Below are 18,191 nucleotides of genomic sequence, written 5' to 3'. Positions count from 1 at the left end.
GTGCCTGGGAGGTGTCTCACGTCTGATCTGAGTCCAGACCAGTTCTCTGGATGGCATACTATCATGCATCCTAATGTAGCAAAATAATACGAAAATGCCTTTCCTTTTGCTCACAGTTTAACCTGCTGGGGAAACTCCACATCCCTACTGGGTTAACTCCTGCTTATTGCTCCAACAATGTTCCCCTGCTTCTTCACAGCCTTTCCACAGAGGCTCTCAGTTTGAGATCAGACAGCTATTTTACCTTGTGTGCATGAACGACGTAGACGATAAACCTGAAGACAATTCAATGTGTGAGCAGTCCTGTTGCAGTAACAGGGCTGTGTGCCTTAGGAAGTGCTCACTTGAGTGAAGCACAGTTGCACACACTAGGTTTGGGTCTTGCTAAGGAACACTCTTAAGTAGATTATTATTATTCGAATCTCATTGTCCACTAGAAAAAAAAAAAAAAAGTCTTTGTAGTTAGCTTAGTTTGTTCAGTCTTTCTATTTAATATTTCCCTCCCCCATGGACTCCCCCCTCTTCCCCCCCCCTTCCCCGGATCCCCAATACATGATTAATTTGGAAAGGTCACAATATTATTTTCAAGTAAGTGTGTATATTCTTTTCAGCACCACTTCTCCAAATCCTTGGGGAAAATGACAGGGTCAGATTCTATTTTTTAAAAGTGCAATGATTTTTAATACAAGAAGACAGAGTGCAGAAATCAAACTGCTAATCAGGGACTTTTACTCATGTCTAATACATCCCTTCCCTCACACTCTCCCTCCTTACTTTTGCTCAAGGGCACTTTCTGACAGCAAAAATAGCACATCGCTGATCACAGGGTTTTGGTGGGCTTTTTTCCCAATTGTAATATGCAAAACAGTATTAGATGTGCTAGCCTGAGTTTCAGTAGGCCAGGGAGCCTTAGGTGCATTACCTGAGTGACTAAATATGTGTCAGTAATTAGTTGGAAGCCCATGAGCTGCAGTGGAGCAAGGCTATTTTACATGAACAAAGGTTGTGACTTATAATCTGATCAGTGGCTTCCAAATGATTAGTTCTGTAGATCTTTGGCTGATACAGGTTTAATTTGACTTAATTTGCCTGTCAGTATCAATGCAGCAAACTCCTGTTTTCTCTGAGGGCTAACTTGAAATTATGTGAAATATAGTGAGTGCAGATTCACTCAATCCCACTGTGTCTCATCCATACCCATACCCTCTCAAGCACTCATTATTCATATCTTGACTTCTGTATCAATAAAAAATGAACCTCTGATACATAAGATAAGGTTAACTTCAAAAGCTGCTCTACCATTATGTTATCCAGCTAATGATCCCTGGTTCTCAGTGCAGTATATTCTCAAGTACACCAGCCAGAAAGTTCTCCTGTGTCAGGGTTCCTGTGCCGTGCTATGGAACACATGAAAACAAGACGCCCCCAGTGATCCTCTCAACAACAAGCCCATGGCTACAGGGAAGCTCTGTATCTCTTGGGTGGATGCTTAATATCTGCTTGCTTTCAACCTGTGAAAGAGGAGGCTTCTGTCAGCACTGCCATGGTGAAAGGAAGGTTGTTGAAGTTGTCATTAAAAATCTTTTTGGGGTGGCTGCATGGGTGGAAATTTGAAGAAAGAAAATGTGAACATGACAAGGGAGCTGTGATGGGAACAAAAGACACTGAGAGAGGTAAGAGAACATGAAACAAAAAATCTGCATAACTAGATTAACTGTATAACTGTAAGAGACTGATGCACTGAAAGCCTAAGCATGCTTACCCTGCCCAGCTTGCCCTGGCAACTGGGGGGCAGTGCAAGCACAGCTGGGATGGTACTTGGCTGTGTGCTGCATTTTTGGGGGCCTGCCCTTCAGGGGCCCTTGTTGTTAAGGGGCAAAAGAGCAATCCACGGCAAGAGAACAGGGAAAATGGAGTCTCCATCTCTACCATTTCCTCCAGCTTCCCCCCAGACATGACTCAGGCACTTTAGTGCTTTACAGCTTAGTCAGCAAAGCTTAATGTCTGCCTGGCATGATGTTATCAGCCCAGCAACAGCACAGTATCTGCACTGTTGCATCTGTCTCCTGCATAAGAGCAAAGAAAGAAAGAGAGAGGCGTGCCCCATGCCATCCTGCCTGAGGGAGTCCCTGCAATTGGAAAGAAATTCACCATTTTCCCCAGAGTTTTCACAGGATCACAGTATAGTTTGGGTTGGAAGGGACCTTAGAGATCACCAAGTTCCAACCCCACTGCCATCGGCAGGGACACCCTCCACTAGACCAGGCTGCTCAAAGCCTCATCCAACCTGCCCTTGAACACCTCCAGGGATGGGGCATCCACAGCTTCTCTGGGCAACCTGTTCCAGTGCCTCACCACCCTCACAGTAAAGGATTTCTTTCTAATATCTAGTCTAAATCTGCTCTCTTTGAATTTAAATCCATTATCCCTTGTCCTGTCGCTGCATGCCCTTGTAAAAAGCCCCTCTCCATCTCTCCTGTAGGCACCCTTTAAGGACTGGAAGGCCGCTATAAGGTCCCCCCAGAGCCTTCTCTCCTCCAGGCTGAACAACCCCAACTCTCTCAGCCTGTCCTTATATGGGAGGTGCTCCAGCCCTCTGACCGTCTTCAGGGCTCTCTTCTGGACTTGCTCCAACAGGTCCAGGTCTTTTTTATGTTGGGGGCCCCACATCTGAACACAGTACTCCAGGTGGGGTCTCACGAGAGTAGAGGGGGACAATCACCTCCTTCAACCGGCTGGTCATGCTTCATTTGAAAGGACATGGTTGGCTTTCTGGGCTGCAAGTGTACATTGCTGGGTTATGTTGAGCTTCTCATCAACCAACACCCACAAGTCTTTCTACTCAGGGCTGCTCTCTATGCATTTTCCACCCAGCCTGTATTGCCTCAACCCATGTGCAGGACCTTGCACTTGGCCTTGTTAAACTTCATGAGGTTTGCATTGGCCCACCTCTCAAGCCTGTCAAGGTCCCTCTGGATGGCATCCCTTCCCTCCAGGGTGTCCACCACACCACACAGCTTGGTGTCATTGGCAAACTTGCTGAGGGTGCACTCAATCCCGCTGTCCATGTCTCCCACAAAGATGTTAAACAATACCAGTCACAATACCAATCCCTGCAGAACACCACTCGTCACCAGTCTACACGTGGACATTGAGCCATTGACCACAACTCTTTGAGCACAACCATCCAGCCAGTTCCTTATCCACCAACTTTTATCACCTCAGGTCAGTGCAGAAGGTAATGACAAAGACAAAACTTTTTCTCTGGAGTTCCTAGACCATGAAAGTGACTCAGGGTCTGCTGGAGAGTTAATTTAAAGGTGTGCTCTGCAGCATGAGTTTTAAGGCTGACTCAGAGGCTGAGAGATCCGTGATATTCCACATTGAATTATGATATCTGGAAGCTAACCCCACAGCTGCAGTCAACCAATACCATTTTGCAATCTTCAGGGCAAGTCCCAGAGCAAAAAGGTTAGCTCATGCACAGAGAACTAAGAAGTAAGCCATACAGAACCATACATTCTCTGTGTATTTATAAAATGCAGGAGTAAACAGCGTACTGTAGCATCTTGCATTCAAAAAGAGAGTCAAGATGATTTCTGTGTTGAGAGGCACCAGCCTCCTGTCACAATTCTCAGCTAAGCAAGATGCCCAGAAAAGCTGAGTGCTGGGAAGAAGGCAGCTTTTCCTGAGGTGTTAAATTTACAAAAAAAGAATAAGGACAACTACAAAGCAGCTGAGGTGCCATGAACACCAGTGACATATCAGATGATGGTGTTACTATAGTTCCTGTTCTGAAAGGAAGATGAATGTGAACCCTTCTGAAAGGAAGGTGAGGGATGTGTTTCACCTTTTTAGAGTGAAGTTCATTCTTCAGTTTCAGGTAAAAAATTTGTTTTACTGCTAATACACAGTGGCAAAGCAGAGGAGAGCTGCAAATTAATGCTATTCTTTAGCTATTATTTTGGTTTTATTACAGTGAAAAGTATTTACCCCAAATCTGATCCGAGCAGGAGTGATTTTTGTCTTTATTCCAGAGACACCTGGAAAAGCTTGAGAAGTGGGACTAAAGAACCTCATGAGGTTCAACAAGGCCAAATGCAAGGTCCTGCACTTGGGTCAAGGCAATCACCAGTATCAATACAGGCTGGGGGATTGTCCTGGTTTCGGCTGGGAGAGAGTTAACATTCTTCATAGCAACTAGTGAGAGGCTGTCTTTTGGGTTCATGCTGAGGAGAAGGCTGATAACATACTGATGTTTAGAGTTGCTGCCAGGACAGCCGAGGACTTTTCAGCTTCTCTGCTGTTCCAGTGTCTGCAGGTGCAGGAGAAGCTTGGAGGGAGCACAGCCCCAATTACTAGCCTGGGATTTGACCTTAGGTTTAGAATTGAGACCTGAATTGGCCAATGGTCTATTCCATATAATGCACATCATGCCCAGATGAGGACTGGTCTGGAAATATTCTCTTGCTCCAGGTCATCCCCCCTCTCTCTCGGTCAGCTCTTGACCTCTATCAAGGTTGTCTCACTCTCTCGGTCAGCTCTTGACCTCAGATGCTTAGGCTCTTATCTCTTTTCTGGGATTGTACTTTCAGGACTCTTTCTGCTCTAGGATCATTAGCCAGGAACGGACTGAGCCTTGGTCATCAGGTGGTGAGTAGTATCACTGTGTATCACTCATTTGTATATTTGTATATATCACTGTTATCATAATTATTATTCTTTTCAATAATATTGTAGTATTGTTCTTATCTCAACCCACGAGTACTTTTTTCCCTTTACCCCTTTAATTCTATCCCCCATCCTCAGGAGGGGGGAGGGTGAGCGAGCAGTTGATGTCTTGTTTTACTAGCCAGGGGTAAAACTGGACTGAGAGCAGCCCTGAGAAGAAGGGGTGTGTTGGTTAAAGAGAAGTTGAACAGAGAGGTTTTAGATGCCCCATCCCTGGAAGCATTCAAGGTCAGGTTGAATGGGCCTCTGAGCAATTGGATCTAGTTGAAGATGTCCCTGCTCACTGCAGGGAGGTTGGACTAGGTCATCTCTAAAGGTCCCTTCCAAGCCAAACTATTCTATGATTATGCAACAATAAGGAAGCCAACTATGAAAAAACCCCAACCCATACAGTGACTACCAGCTGTCAACTAATGATCCACCCTCCAAGACCAAATTGACTTTGCCTCCTTGCACTTTTTTGTTGAATGGTGGCAGCTATGGAACAGTAGGCAGTGGGAAACAAATGAAATATTCTCAGCGTTCAGAGAGAGAAATTTAATACTTTGGTCTCGCATGTGACTGGAGACGAAGGATATTTAAGACACTGTTTCCAGTTCCCCACCAGGGTATTCCTGAATTGTTGCACAGCCTTTTTAGTGCCTGCCGCTAAGAAGCTGTCTGCCTTGCCTCAAAAATGTCCTAACAGATCTTCCCCTTGTAGGCAGATCATCCCATGTGATCTTTCCTTATAACAGATTATAAACTTGATCAAAAGTAAACCCCACATTGAGAAACAAGTGAAGCATTCAGAAGTTTTACCTTTGTAGCTGAAAGAGGCAGCTACTGCAAGGGAAGAGTGATTTTAGACAGCTTGATACACTCCTGTGATGTGCGAGCACCCCGGTTTTATTCTTGCTATCAGCTTTTTCTCAACAGTGAACCTTTGCTTTTTGCCTCAGCACACCCACAGCAGTGCAACTGTCTCATAAGCCTTTGATGCTTCAGAATACACAGTTCTCAATAACTGCTTGGAGCACTTTGAGAATATAAAACCAGCCTTAATTATGTGTATATCCGTCGATGCCAGGTTGTCACCACAGGTAATTGTGCATGTGATTCTGTTCTCGAGACATATGGAGGCACCCAAGGCTCTCTACCGAGTTAATGTGTTTTAGAACCTGTATCTTTCCCCTGGCTTCCATATGCTTGCTTTTTGGGATGTGCTCCATGTGTAAAGATAATGCCAAAATGCATTTGCATTTTCTGTTACAGCCTGCTCCTGTGATTACAGCACAGTCAGATGATCTCATGGTAGTCAAGGACTTCAGTCAAAGTGCTCAGAGAATAAAGAAGCAACACAGATGCTGCTGTTGAGAAGTTTCCCTAAGAACTGTAAAAGGTAAGGGGAAGGAGAAAAAGTTACTATTTTCCTTCAGCATTAGCACTTTTCAAATGGAGCTCTCCATCTTTTTGTATGACAGCTCAAACTAGACTTTGGAAATGAAGCCCTGATCTTGGGGCAATAGTACTTTTCCCTTCTGATTTCAGCAATGTTTCACAGATTGCCCGAGAGCTTTCCTTCAAACTGCAGGAGCAGATTCACTCCTTGTTTAAGAACTTCAGGTTAGATGAACCAAATCAAGAATGATGTCACGCTGTGGCAAAACTGGAATATGTTTGGCTGTTATATCCAGGGTAGGCTCCATAATAATATAATGCTGCTGTTGATAAACACTAAGGGTAGGCTCCAGCATACACTGAGCAAGAAGGATAAAGAGGGTTTATTTGCTTTATAATAGTGTAACAGACATAACGAAGACAGGGAATTGCAAACAACTTCTAACATGTGATGTAATAAAAAGGATAAGGTGTTTTTATAAACCATGCATATTTTCCAAATTCTTACTGCAGAACACTTTTAAAACTTCCACATCTGCCATTATCAAAATTCAGAGTCAGAGCTGTCAACACAGAAACATTAGGAAGTTCACTTTTGTGTACTGAAAATGCCATTTACAGGAACAAGGGACCTGAACTGGACATAAGCATTTTAGAAGTGTTAGAATTGGCCTTGGTCCTCATGGGACAAAATTCATTATTTATTTTGCCATGTAGCTGAACTGGGAATCTAACAGGAACGATGTAGAAATTCATGAAAACTGAAATGGCAATGACCATTTGAAGGGGATCTGTCATGAAAATGCTATTTGCAAATGGTCTCCTCCTTTATATTGTTTTCAAGGTCATGAAATCCCTTCCTCTCCTTGTCGCTCCTTTCTCCCCACCTCTGCCAACTGTTTGAGTATTCTTCTTGTAAATAGATGCCAATACCTTTGGCAACTCTGCAGCATACAAATTAACACCCAGCTTGTCCTCGGAAGAACACAAGCAACTTCAGTAAGCAAACATTTATCTGTTCTTCCTATCTAGCAATATATTACGTTGACTGCAAACACTTCCACTCCAAGACTCCAGTGATATCATTCGGACAAGCCTCAAATGCCCTTCTCTCAAAGACACAGTCATAAGACTGGTAGTTACAGTGGTCAAGAATGCCTGACAGACCTGGAAGAAAACACAATTTAAACATAATACATGTCTTACCTGCTTATTCATAAGTATGTAGATAATGGGATTGCAAACAGTGCTGCTTTTTGCTAGGATGGAAGGTATGACACTTGCAACTGGAGTCACCACACCTGGCTTACCAAATGTTGCAAGTAATGCTATAACTCCATAGGGAATCCAACACACGAGATAACAGATAACTGTAGTGATCACCATGAACAGTATGCGGTATTCTCTTTTGCGGGCAGCATTCTTGTGGACTTTTCCAACCTAGGAAAAGGTGAAAAAAAAGATAGGATTTAAGAAGCTGAGCTGTTGGACTGATTGCCAGGAGAAGCTCTGTAGAGGTCATGCTTCATGCCAGTATAAATCAGAGTCCCAGTGGAGGTTGGAACAAAAGCCAAAAGGTGACTAACATAGTCCTTAATAGTTGATAGTCATTTCTTGTTGCCTTTCTGGTACAGTATTGTGTATAATTGTACAATATTTTCACTCACGTTATTCCAGTACATAGGACTTGCTTGAGATGGAGAAGCATTACAAAGCACAAGTGAATCAACAGCAGCATTTTCTTTTAGGGGTGTATAAACAGCAGAGCAACACTAGGACTGCACATAGTACCTCTGCCCTTGGATGTTCCCAAGGCTTGGCTAGATACAGCCTCAGCTGGCCTGGTGTACTGTTGGCAATGGCCACGCTTGGAGTGGGGTGCTAGAGAAGCCTTGCAAACAACACTTTTATGAAGTTTTCAGAGGTAGGATTCATCCTTTATAGACTATTTCTTCCAGGTAGTTTACAATTTTGATAAAGGGGACTGACTCCTGATAATCATCAAAACCACTCTTTTTGTGGTTTTAAAAAAGCATGCCAAATTCTGACATAGTTCAGCTACTGTATTGTTTTGTGGGGAAATGGAGGGGAACTCTGTAAACAGGAAGCAGAGATTTGAATGATCGGTTTTAATGTGATGGTACAAGAGCCCACCTTGCTATGATGAATTTATCACCAGTTGCATTCTGTGGGCAAACCCAACTCTGCTGTGGAAGTATTTAAAGCATCATCTGTCCTTCAAAATGTACTCTCTTTTGATCTGTTCTGGGCTAACGCATCAGAGTCTAGAACTCTAAGATGGAAGTTAAACATTAAAATAACAGACAATTTTTATTTTTAAGCTTTGATGTGAATGCATTTATCTGCAGACAACTACAAAACACTTTTTGGTGTGTTTGTACTGCTGAACACATTGGTGATAACCATGAGGAAAAAGCTTAATTCTCTACACAGAAGGCCCATTCAGTGCCATGCACAAGCATTATTTAAAAGCAAGCTTCTCGTGCAGTAGCTCTGTGAGACTGCCAATGAGTTTGATCCAAAGTTATGGAAGTCAGCACAATATTTGGGTGGGGTATAGAGCAGGTTTGGGCACTTAGCCTCATTTTATAGGGATTATGAAAAAACATTCAGAAAGGTTAACTCCAGAATAGCAAGGCTGGTCTCCCTAAGCATCTTTGCAGCCAACAAAGAAAAGCAAACTCTGCAAGGCATCTAATTTTGGAGCCAGTCTCTCTCCACTGACTCTAGATAGAACCTCAGCACACTGGTCTCCTGAGGTTATGGTTAATTCCTGAACTTCCCTCCAGTGTGTGTTTAGTGAACCAGCAGGATTTCAGGAAGTATTCAAATGTTTAAAGGATATCTATTGAGACTTTTACTCAGCTAAATGTAATTTATGTCCACTTTAAGATCTTTTTGCCTCCTGAATGCCGTACTTGAGAGTAAACTGCACCCAAGGGAACTAAGCCCCTGTAAAGCTTCTAACATAAGCATGTAAACATAAATAAGCAAAAAGGCAGCTGGAATGCAATGCATCCAAACTTCACCTACCAAAAAAAAAAAAAAAAGTTTAAAAGTAACAAGTTTAAGCTGAAGCAGGAGAACACTGATGTGCACAACTCTGTAAATGAATAGAAGAGTTAAAAGTGGAAGCCACTGATCACCCAAGTCCAATGTCATCTCCTGTTGCCTGGAGTACAACTTGTACACGTTAATACAGTGGAAATAGTCAGAGCTTTACCTACCTCTTTGTGGTATGGGTGTCTTTGCATAACATCTGTGCTTATGTATTGGAATGTAAGTTAAAAACATATAGTAACTGTGTAAGTACAAACGGAAGGCAAAATAATACGGTGACGCTGTTCGTTTTTAGTTAATTATGATTCTAGCCTTCTAGAGTAGTTGGTTCTATCTGGAGTTTCAGTAAAAATGTTTGTGTTGAAAGTAAATAAAATACACAAAAACTTAGTATGCCAAAAAATAGCAAGTATTTCTCCTGTCTAGTCTTTTAATGATTTTCTGCAAAAGGCAGTTACAAAAATAAAATTCATCCTTTCTGAAAACACCGGGGACTTTTTTTTTTTTTTGCAAGAACTGAACTTTTGTTTATCTCATAATTGCTTTTGCTTGAAAAAAGGATTAATAATAGATAATGGTCCAATCCTGTATTGCTTATTTGAACTAAATTTTTCATGACAAATGGGAATTTTGTCTGACTGAAGAATCCAGGATCCCATGTTAGCTGCAGCTATGTTACAAGATTATTATTAACCCAGGAATGCAAAGTCCCAGCTAGCCACAGCATCCACAGCTAAAGACCTTCAATAAATGCAGAGGCATCAATCAGCACATCTTCCCTCTGTGTTTAGATAATATCTCTGTCTTGAAGAGTTTGCAAGAGTTTACCCTCTGCACAGATAAAATATAGATCATAAATAAGGGAAGGAAGTGACTATGGGTATGATTTTGGTAGGTATCATTCTATTTTCACATCTTTAGCTTGTTTCCTTAGGAAGGGAAGTGTGCATTGTCACTGTGTCTGTGTCAATATGTTAATAAATCTGTCTGTCTGTTGGTCCCAATATCTTCCTTTTAAATTTGATTGAGGTTTTGAAATTTATTAGGTGGACAGAAGTCTTTGACACTAAGGTCTTCACATGTCACTAGATCAGAAGGCTCCTTATTAATGTTCCCATTAAGAAGAAAAATGCAATGTGAAATGATCTCAAATTAGACACCAGATAATCCACTCTAGTTTAGGTTCTGTTTTCTTTTTTGGGGGGGAGGGGGTTTCCGGTTTTGGTTTTGTTTTTTTTCCCTCTCATCTGCCTCTTCTGATAAAAAGGAGAAAGCTCTGATCACAACTGTTCCTGAAATAGGACATTCTTAATGTGTCCTCAGTATCTATTAAGGGTGACCTTCCACTTCAGTCTTCTGCAATTGAGTTTAAAAACTCATTTGTCATGAGACAAACCTATTTGAAAGCAAACCTAGTTAGCTGTCATGCTCACAGAACCTTTCACTTCCATGTTTACACCAACGTAGCCATTTGTTTTGATTTTTATGTACCTCATGTTATAATTCTATAATATGATTTGCTTACAGTCCAGATCCTGGGAACAAGCAAATCAGAACTTCAGCTTTTTTTTGAAATTTTTCTTTTTTTCCCCAGAAGTACATTTCTATTCCAGCTGTTGCAGAGAGGAGATTAAAAGAACAGAATTGCAGTAAGAATTGCAAGCAATGGATGAGAAGTGAGGAAGGAAGTATGTGCTTCCTTAATGGCTCTAAATCCCAGGTGACCTGGATGTCCCAGCTTTGCAGAGGCCACAAGGATGGTATAATGAGTCCAAGGGACGAATGACCTCCAGGTATCCCTTGCAATGAACCCCAAGTGCAGTTGATGCTTCTCTCAGTTTTTGCTTGATGTCCAGAGCTGCTGTAGCTCTTAACTATATTTTATGCTTAGGTAACTTATCTGTTTCCTCAGTGTCAGCAATCTCACTTTTTCTTGGTGTTCTGGCCACCAGAAAAATGCAGCATCAAAGTTACAGTTTTAATTAGATATGCCCCAGGATGGAGACGGCATGCTGATGGCTTGCTTGGCTTCGTACACAGGACATGTGATGCGTCGGAGTTGTGCTTGCACAACTGAAGGGATGGGAGAAGAGTCATACTGCTTGATGCCTTTCAGCAAGCTGCTGGGCTGTAGTGTGACTGTCCTTCCCCTAGCCTTGTGCCACATTTTGGGAAACAGAGCTGAACTGCATGGCTTTGTTTGCTATGCTCCTTCTGTCTCTCCAAGCCACTTCAGCCCAAACACAGCTGCTTTGATACTGCTGAAGGCAAGCAGCAGAGCCTCAAGCTGGTTGTGGTATCACCCTGGCACATTCTAGCATACGTTAACAATGCAGGAAATGCCAGAGGATTTCAAATAGCGTTAGACTTCTCTGCAGGAATTGCCCCCAGAGTTTTGTTTTTGAAACTACATACTACATTTATCTACACATTCTTGGTTTCACTGTCTTTGCAGCTTCGCAGCCTACCTTTAGGTGGTGTTATCTTTAAAAGTTCTCTGTTTATAGGTGCTGGAGGCCTCCAGCAAATTATAGCTCAAGTTGATGTAACCTACAGAGAGATTACAATTTTGTGGGTGTAAAAACTGTAGACAATTTAACATTAAAATTCTTCTACTTCTTATTTTGAAATTATTGGACAATTTAATGCAATTGCTACACTGTATTTGCAGTAGCTAAATGGAAGCTCCTAGCAGAAATGCTTAGTGTCTGGACAGACAGATAACAGAAAAGCATCAGATGATGACAACAAAAAATAGAGTCAAATAATGTTCTAGAATATCTGAGTTTGTAAAGCCCAATCTAAATGTGAAGATACATGGTGTGCATATAATATACATTTAAAATACACAGAAGATCTAACCCACATCTTTAAAATGGCCCAAGAAAGACTGGCCCATTGGGATCAAAAGGTATTTATTTGTGATAGCTGGAAAACACATGCCTTTGCTACAAATTCAACTGTTTTCTTTGGGACAAAGATAATCTCTTGACAAATCTGGGAGTCCTGTTCTAGAGTAGGGACGGCACTATATTTCAAGAAAAGAGTGTTGGGGGGAAGAGGGGGAGTGCTGAGGGATTTTTAATGAGAAAATGCTGTGCTCCCCTACTTTCATCCTGGGAAGTAGCAGAAGAGTTCAGGTTATTCAGAACTCAGCTGGAAGGCAGCGACAAGCAAGCTTGTCTAATCTCAAGCACTGAGTGTAAAACTGGCGCACTTAGCTCTCGTTTGGATTTGCCTGGTAGCCAAGCTGTATCTTGTGTACATACTCAATGCTCTCTTTTCCACTCTATCTGACACACAAGACACCACTAGTTAGACAACTACAGCAGCGTGCTGAGCAGATACATGAGATGCAACAGGCCACAAGAAGCCATGGGAGTATTCAGTGAGGAGTATGGCAGCAGTAGAAATATCCTCTAAAGGGGATGGAGTGACTCATTGCTTGGTTGACCTCAAAAACTGCATCCCCTCCCAGCTGACAAGATGTAACAGATACTTCGTGCACCAAGTGATGGTCTGCAGTGCTACTTCATGCATTGGAAAAGAAACTGGGGAGCTCTGTGCAGAGCATGGGAAATTTCAAGAGCACTGGTCAAAGTCTGGAGGGGTCATAAACCACTGAAAAGAGGAGCTTACAATAAAATAAAATAGAGGGAGTTAGTAAAAAGGGGTGCTAACAGCTTTAGCTCTGACTGCAGAGCTTGTTGGATTGAAGGTTTAATAAAAAGACCCCAAATATCTGCTGTGGCAAGTACTCTGCCAGGAACCTCAGAGAACAGCCTCAGACTTGGTGTAGGCAAATGCGTGGATCTGTCACAACAGGGACCTGGGAAAAATCCAAAACTTAGAGGAAGCTTGGCTGACCTGACGGAGAAAAGAGAACGGGTCTGCCCTTTTCCTTGCAAAAGGCTAACCAGCACCTTCCAAACACATGAATGCTGTTGTACAATGGTATGGGAAAGAATAATGATATGACTATGGGCCATATGAAATTATTTTAGGGTAACAGGTTCTAGTTACTCAATTTAGGAATGCAGAGGTCAGTCCAGACCTCACCAGTCCAAGTCAACTGCTCCAGTCAGCCAGGTGGCAGCCACAGCTGAGCCCATGGCTTTTTTCAGGCTTATCACTGGAGCTTTCCAGTCCAGACAAAAGAGGACAGCAGCTCCCTACCTCTGATGAGGGATTTACTGCTTTTAATATTTTTCTTAGCCACCACATGGCTCCATATGCAAGACAAACCGTGGGCATTGCTCTGCCCAAGGGGACAGCTTGCTTTATCCTGTGCTCCAGTTTGACATACTGTAGCCCCTGCTCAGATCCCTCTGGATTTAGCTGGCCATGAGGTGTAGAACCAAGGGAACGCTGGTCGCACTTCACTTGCTCAGAAGAAGGCAACAGGCACCAGGGACCTGAGGGATAGGTGTACACAGAGGCAGTGTTGCTGCATCTTGGAGGCAACTGTGAGGCCCACAGTGCCAGAGGCACATACCCAGGTCACCCCTGTGAAGCACTAACATGTATAACTGTGTGTATTCCCATCACCCATGGGCAAGCCGGGGTTTTTTTATGCATATAAGGCAAGGGAGTTGTGCTAAAGTTACCCATTAAGATTAGCTATTCATCATCTTCAGTGATGAAGATCCAACCTGATGGTTTTCATTGAATTCCTTTTGAATTTAATTTCTTTTTTGCATTTACACTAGTCTCTCCTCCTTACTTCATGTAGCTATGTGCTTTCTCACTCAAAGCATTTCCTTCATATTTCAACAGCTTCCAGTCATTTTCAGCTGTGAGAATCTTGAAAGATTATGAAGAATATACAGCATCCCAGCCATCTAACCACTAGACGAAGAGACTACACAGTAAGAATCCAGCATCCAGTGCCCCTTCAGGGAGGGGACATGTACATCATAACATCTTAAAAATCGGGGGCTGTTTATGCGTTTTGTCCTTCAAGTCAGTTTCTTTTTCTCCAACTATTTATTAAGATGGAAAATAATGTCAATTATTATACTGTGCATATCTAAATAGTGGATGCTGCAATCATCCTTTCAGTAGCCCACTCTAAACAAGCCATATGGAAACCAGTTGCAAAGTGCTTTTTTAATCACAGCTGATGCATTATTCCTGGATCTGTCTTTGCACATTTTGCACTCAGATAACCATGTTTTCTTCACTACTTCAGAACCGCACAGTAAAAAGAAGGCTATTTATGAGCAGCAGTGTTCGTTACCAACCTCTTTAAGTGTCAGTTATAAGTGCTTGTTTTGACATGATAAAATATTCAACAGTACTACCAAAACCAGAGACAAATGAAATATTCATGATCTCTGAGGTAAGCCTGCCAATCTTCGAACATTTAGTCTATCACAGCTTCTTGAAATGAACAGAAGGGAGCTAGACTTTTAAATGCAAAAGCTGCAGTAGAGGAAAAAGCTGGAAAAAGATCATTCTTCTTCCTTCATGAACCAAGTAAGGCAGTCTTCTCTGCTATGTTTCTAATAAAAGAAAATTAGAAATATCCTCCATTTATTGGTATTAATAACCCTCTACCAAACCCAGAAGTGACCCAACGTAAGCAGTGACTCAAACATCAGTTGTGATGAACTTTCTCCTCTCCCATCTCTATGGATTCTGTCCTCAAGTTACAAGGAAAAAAAGGAAAAAAAAAAAAAAAGAAAAAAAACCCCACTCTAAAGCATGAAAAGCTCTAAAAAACTATAGGAAATAGAATCCCTAAGTAATCTACTTTTCAGTATGGGCTGCCCAAGAACGGATACTTTATGCATTAATACTAAGATAGATGAAATTGTTTGTTGTTTAAGATAGACAATCATGGGGAAAAAGGGCTCACTGGCTTAAAAATATGGTTTCTTTATCAGCATTTAGGTGGCTAAGTTCAAAACAAGAGTCAACACTGAAGAGATGTATAGTCTCTGTGGAAACAGGGACTAAACAGAAACATCTGCTTAGAATCCAGTGGTCCCTGACTCTACAAAGCATTTACATTTATATTTTCACAGACTGAACTGAGATTTAAGCATGCACATGAGCACTGTGCTCATTTGGGGCCACATAATGAGTTAATAGCAACAAATACAGAACAAGGAAACCATAAAATCACACAAGGGGCTTTATAGTTAATTATTTTAATGTCACTATTAAGTTTAGGAATTGAAGTCCACAGGAAGGATATTTTATTAGTCTGGCTTTATTGGGAATTTTTGTTATTAAAATGGGAATAGTCATCTTAATGCCTCAAGGTGAAGTGAAACTATGCTTTACATACAAAACTTACAGCTTTGTACACTGCCATTGAAGCATAACTGCTATTACTGCTAAGATCAGTGAAGTTCTACTGTGGACTTAGGGAACACTATAATCCTCTTAGTTGCAGGAATCCTTTCACTGCACTAGCTAAAGGGCTTTTAGCAGCAATTCTACTTACACAATTAACACATTTGCATGCACTAAAGAAGTAGCTCATGATGTCACTTCCACCATATAAAACTCATGTTTTATCCTGTCCTTCTTTCCTCACCTTGGATTTTCTAGCCTCAGTGTCCAGGAAAAAATTAAAGGTGTATTAGGCACAGCTATAATTTGGTTTGCATTAACAGTTTGGTTTTAGAAAGAGAAGTGCATTAGATACTCATATCTTCCCCAAGGGGAGGGTCTCTCTTTTTTCTCTATAGCCATAGACGTACCCAGCAAGGACAATGGCTACAAAAACATGAGCATGGGCTTCCTATGTACTGAGTTGGCGGGACACAAGCCAATTCCAGTGCCAGAGCTGAGCATGAACTGCACTTGGCCATGAGTAACAAGCTCAGCATGCCTGTGAGTCAGTCTGTGCCCTGGGCTCAGCACTGGGCTAACACAGACATGGGAGGTCTGCAGCTGCCTGGCATCCCACCAGCCTGGAGTACAGGCAAAGCAGCTGGGACAGACAGACCCACGGGGCTGGGGCTGCTGTTTCTGGTATGGAAAGTACAGGGCCAGGAGAAGTGATCTGCCTCCGGCATGCTGTAAGGAGCCCACACCAAGTAACTGTCTCATGCAAAGGGACTGACTCATTGAATGCTCTAACGGTATGAGAGCAACAAGTAAAGCAATTTGAAAATATTGAAACCTATGCCCAATAATGGAAAAAAAAGTGCTTACGAGATAAAATAGAATCACCGTAATACTGACGAGCCACCAACCCTGGCAGCTCATTTAAGCAGATGTATGACGATATGCACTTCTCAAAATGTTATTTGTATGTATGTCCTCCAGTAATTGTGGGACTGCACAGAGCTGCTATCTGTGATATTGGCAGTGACACTTGTATGGCACTTACCTGCCTGAAAAAAAAAATCAAAGATGTGTAGAAAATAAGAGATGTGGAAAATGGAAACTGAAAGGGCAGTGAAGTGTGTTTGCTATGTGTAAGATGTAGTTGAAAAAAACTGGGGATGCAAGAAGCACCAAAAGTTATGCCCAAACTTATCTATCAAAAAAGGTGATCGAAAGAAACTTTCTGCTATAAAATATTAAGGTTGTTGGAGTTTTATGTGTCTGACATTACTTACCCTATTTTGTTAATTCCCTGGATAGTTTGGGAGACTGTAATAGATAGTAAGCCATTCCCTTGAAGGCATCAGGTCTAATTTTCACAAACTGATAGCAATCACAAACTGTATTACTGGCTTGTATTTGATTTCTTGTCTAAGTCCAGTTCTAGTGAGCATGTTACAACTGGCCTTGACTCACACCAACTAACACCCCTATCAATGGGCTCAGGAAGAACATGTTGGCCTGAAATAGCCTAAAACCAGATTATATCCTATGGATGATTAAGAAACTTCAAAGCTTCAAAGGCAGGATTCTATACTCTGCTTCCAGCATGCATGCACTACAAAGGGGATGAGTCCTCAATCAAGACACACACCTATTTTGGCCCAAAAAACCATTGAGTCAAAGCTGGCTCTGGTTCTGGGGGTTGTGAAAGGTGCAATGGCCCCTACACAGAGGTTAGCATTACAAGTTTAGACCCCTGGAAGACCTGAATCTTGACAGGCCCTCTCTGATAGCAGTTGTTTTTCCTGGTCCTTCTCTGGAAGGTAGCTGAAAGTCAGTCCCAGGCCGTAAGTAGTGTCACAGTTACCTGGATGTAAGTCTATCTGCAGTAAACTGAAAGGGCAGTGAAGTGTGTTTGCTATCTGGAAGATATAGTTAGTTGAGAAAACCCGGGGATGCAAGAAGTGCTAAATGTAATGTCCAAAATTATTCAAACTTTAATTAATATTCTATCAAAAAGATGATCAAAAGAAACTATCTGCTATAAAATATATAGCAGGGATATCCTGGTTTCAGCTGGGACAGAGTTAGGAGGTTTTGGTACATATTCTGATGGCCAAAAGCCATCTTACCTGGTGCTGAGCATCCAGACTGCCACTGTCAGGCACCGGGCAGCAAGAACTGCAAGGCTGGAGCAGATTCACTGTCCTCCTTTTGACTGCAGAAGCCTAGAAGACTAATTTGGCATAATTTTTTGGTGACTAAGATTATGCAAACTGAACCTCACCCAGAAAAGAGCAGGAAGGGGACAGAGAGGCAGCTAGTCTTATTCCCATTGCATAGTACCCAGTAAACCTGGAATTTCACACTAGTATATGTCCAGAAAATGATAACATGGACAAAACAAGTATTAAAAAAGAAAATGATGTGGTTTTCAGGGCAACAGGAGGAAAACTGGAGACCTGCCAAAAAACTGACACTGGACAGACTTTGGGTAACTAAGATTTTTGGTGCCCAGATTTATGTGTTCCATGGTTAGAGGACTTCCATGGTAAGACATATCAACAAGAGTGTAGGCTGTTTTCATTGTAATGGCGTGGAGTAGTTATTTCAAAAAACAGTAAGTACTGTTGCATGGTTGAATTAAACCAGAGTTAGGTGATAAGAGGGATGTTTTGTCAGCAAAACCAACACAGACTCCTGAAGGAGAT

General features: G+C 42.0%; 1 protein-coding gene across 1 annotated transcript in view; it reads right to left on the bottom strand.

Moving 5' to 3' along the window:
* Window positions 1-7,317: 7,317 nt before the first annotated feature.
* Window positions 7,318-18,191, bottom strand: part of LOC104461544 (pinopsin-like) — a gene marked incomplete at its 3' end in the record, with an annotated part of 38,505 nt that continues 27,631 nt past the window's right edge. Inside the window, exon 2 of the mRNA XM_010073174.1 lies at window positions 7,318-7,551. Coding sequence (XP_010071476.1) covers window positions 7,318-7,551 — 234 coding nt within the window. The remainder of the gene's footprint in view (window positions 7,552-18,191) is intronic.

The sequence above is a fragment of the Pterocles gutturalis genome, unplaced genomic scaffold, assembly GCF_000699245.1.
Source record: "Pterocles gutturalis isolate BGI_N339 unplaced genomic scaffold, ASM69924v1 scaffold3727, whole genome shotgun sequence".
In the NCBI taxonomy this organism is placed as follows: domain Eukaryota; kingdom Metazoa; phylum Chordata; class Aves; order Pterocliformes; family Pteroclidae; genus Pterocles; species Pterocles gutturalis.
This window is presented reverse-complemented; position numbering and strand designations above follow the sequence as displayed.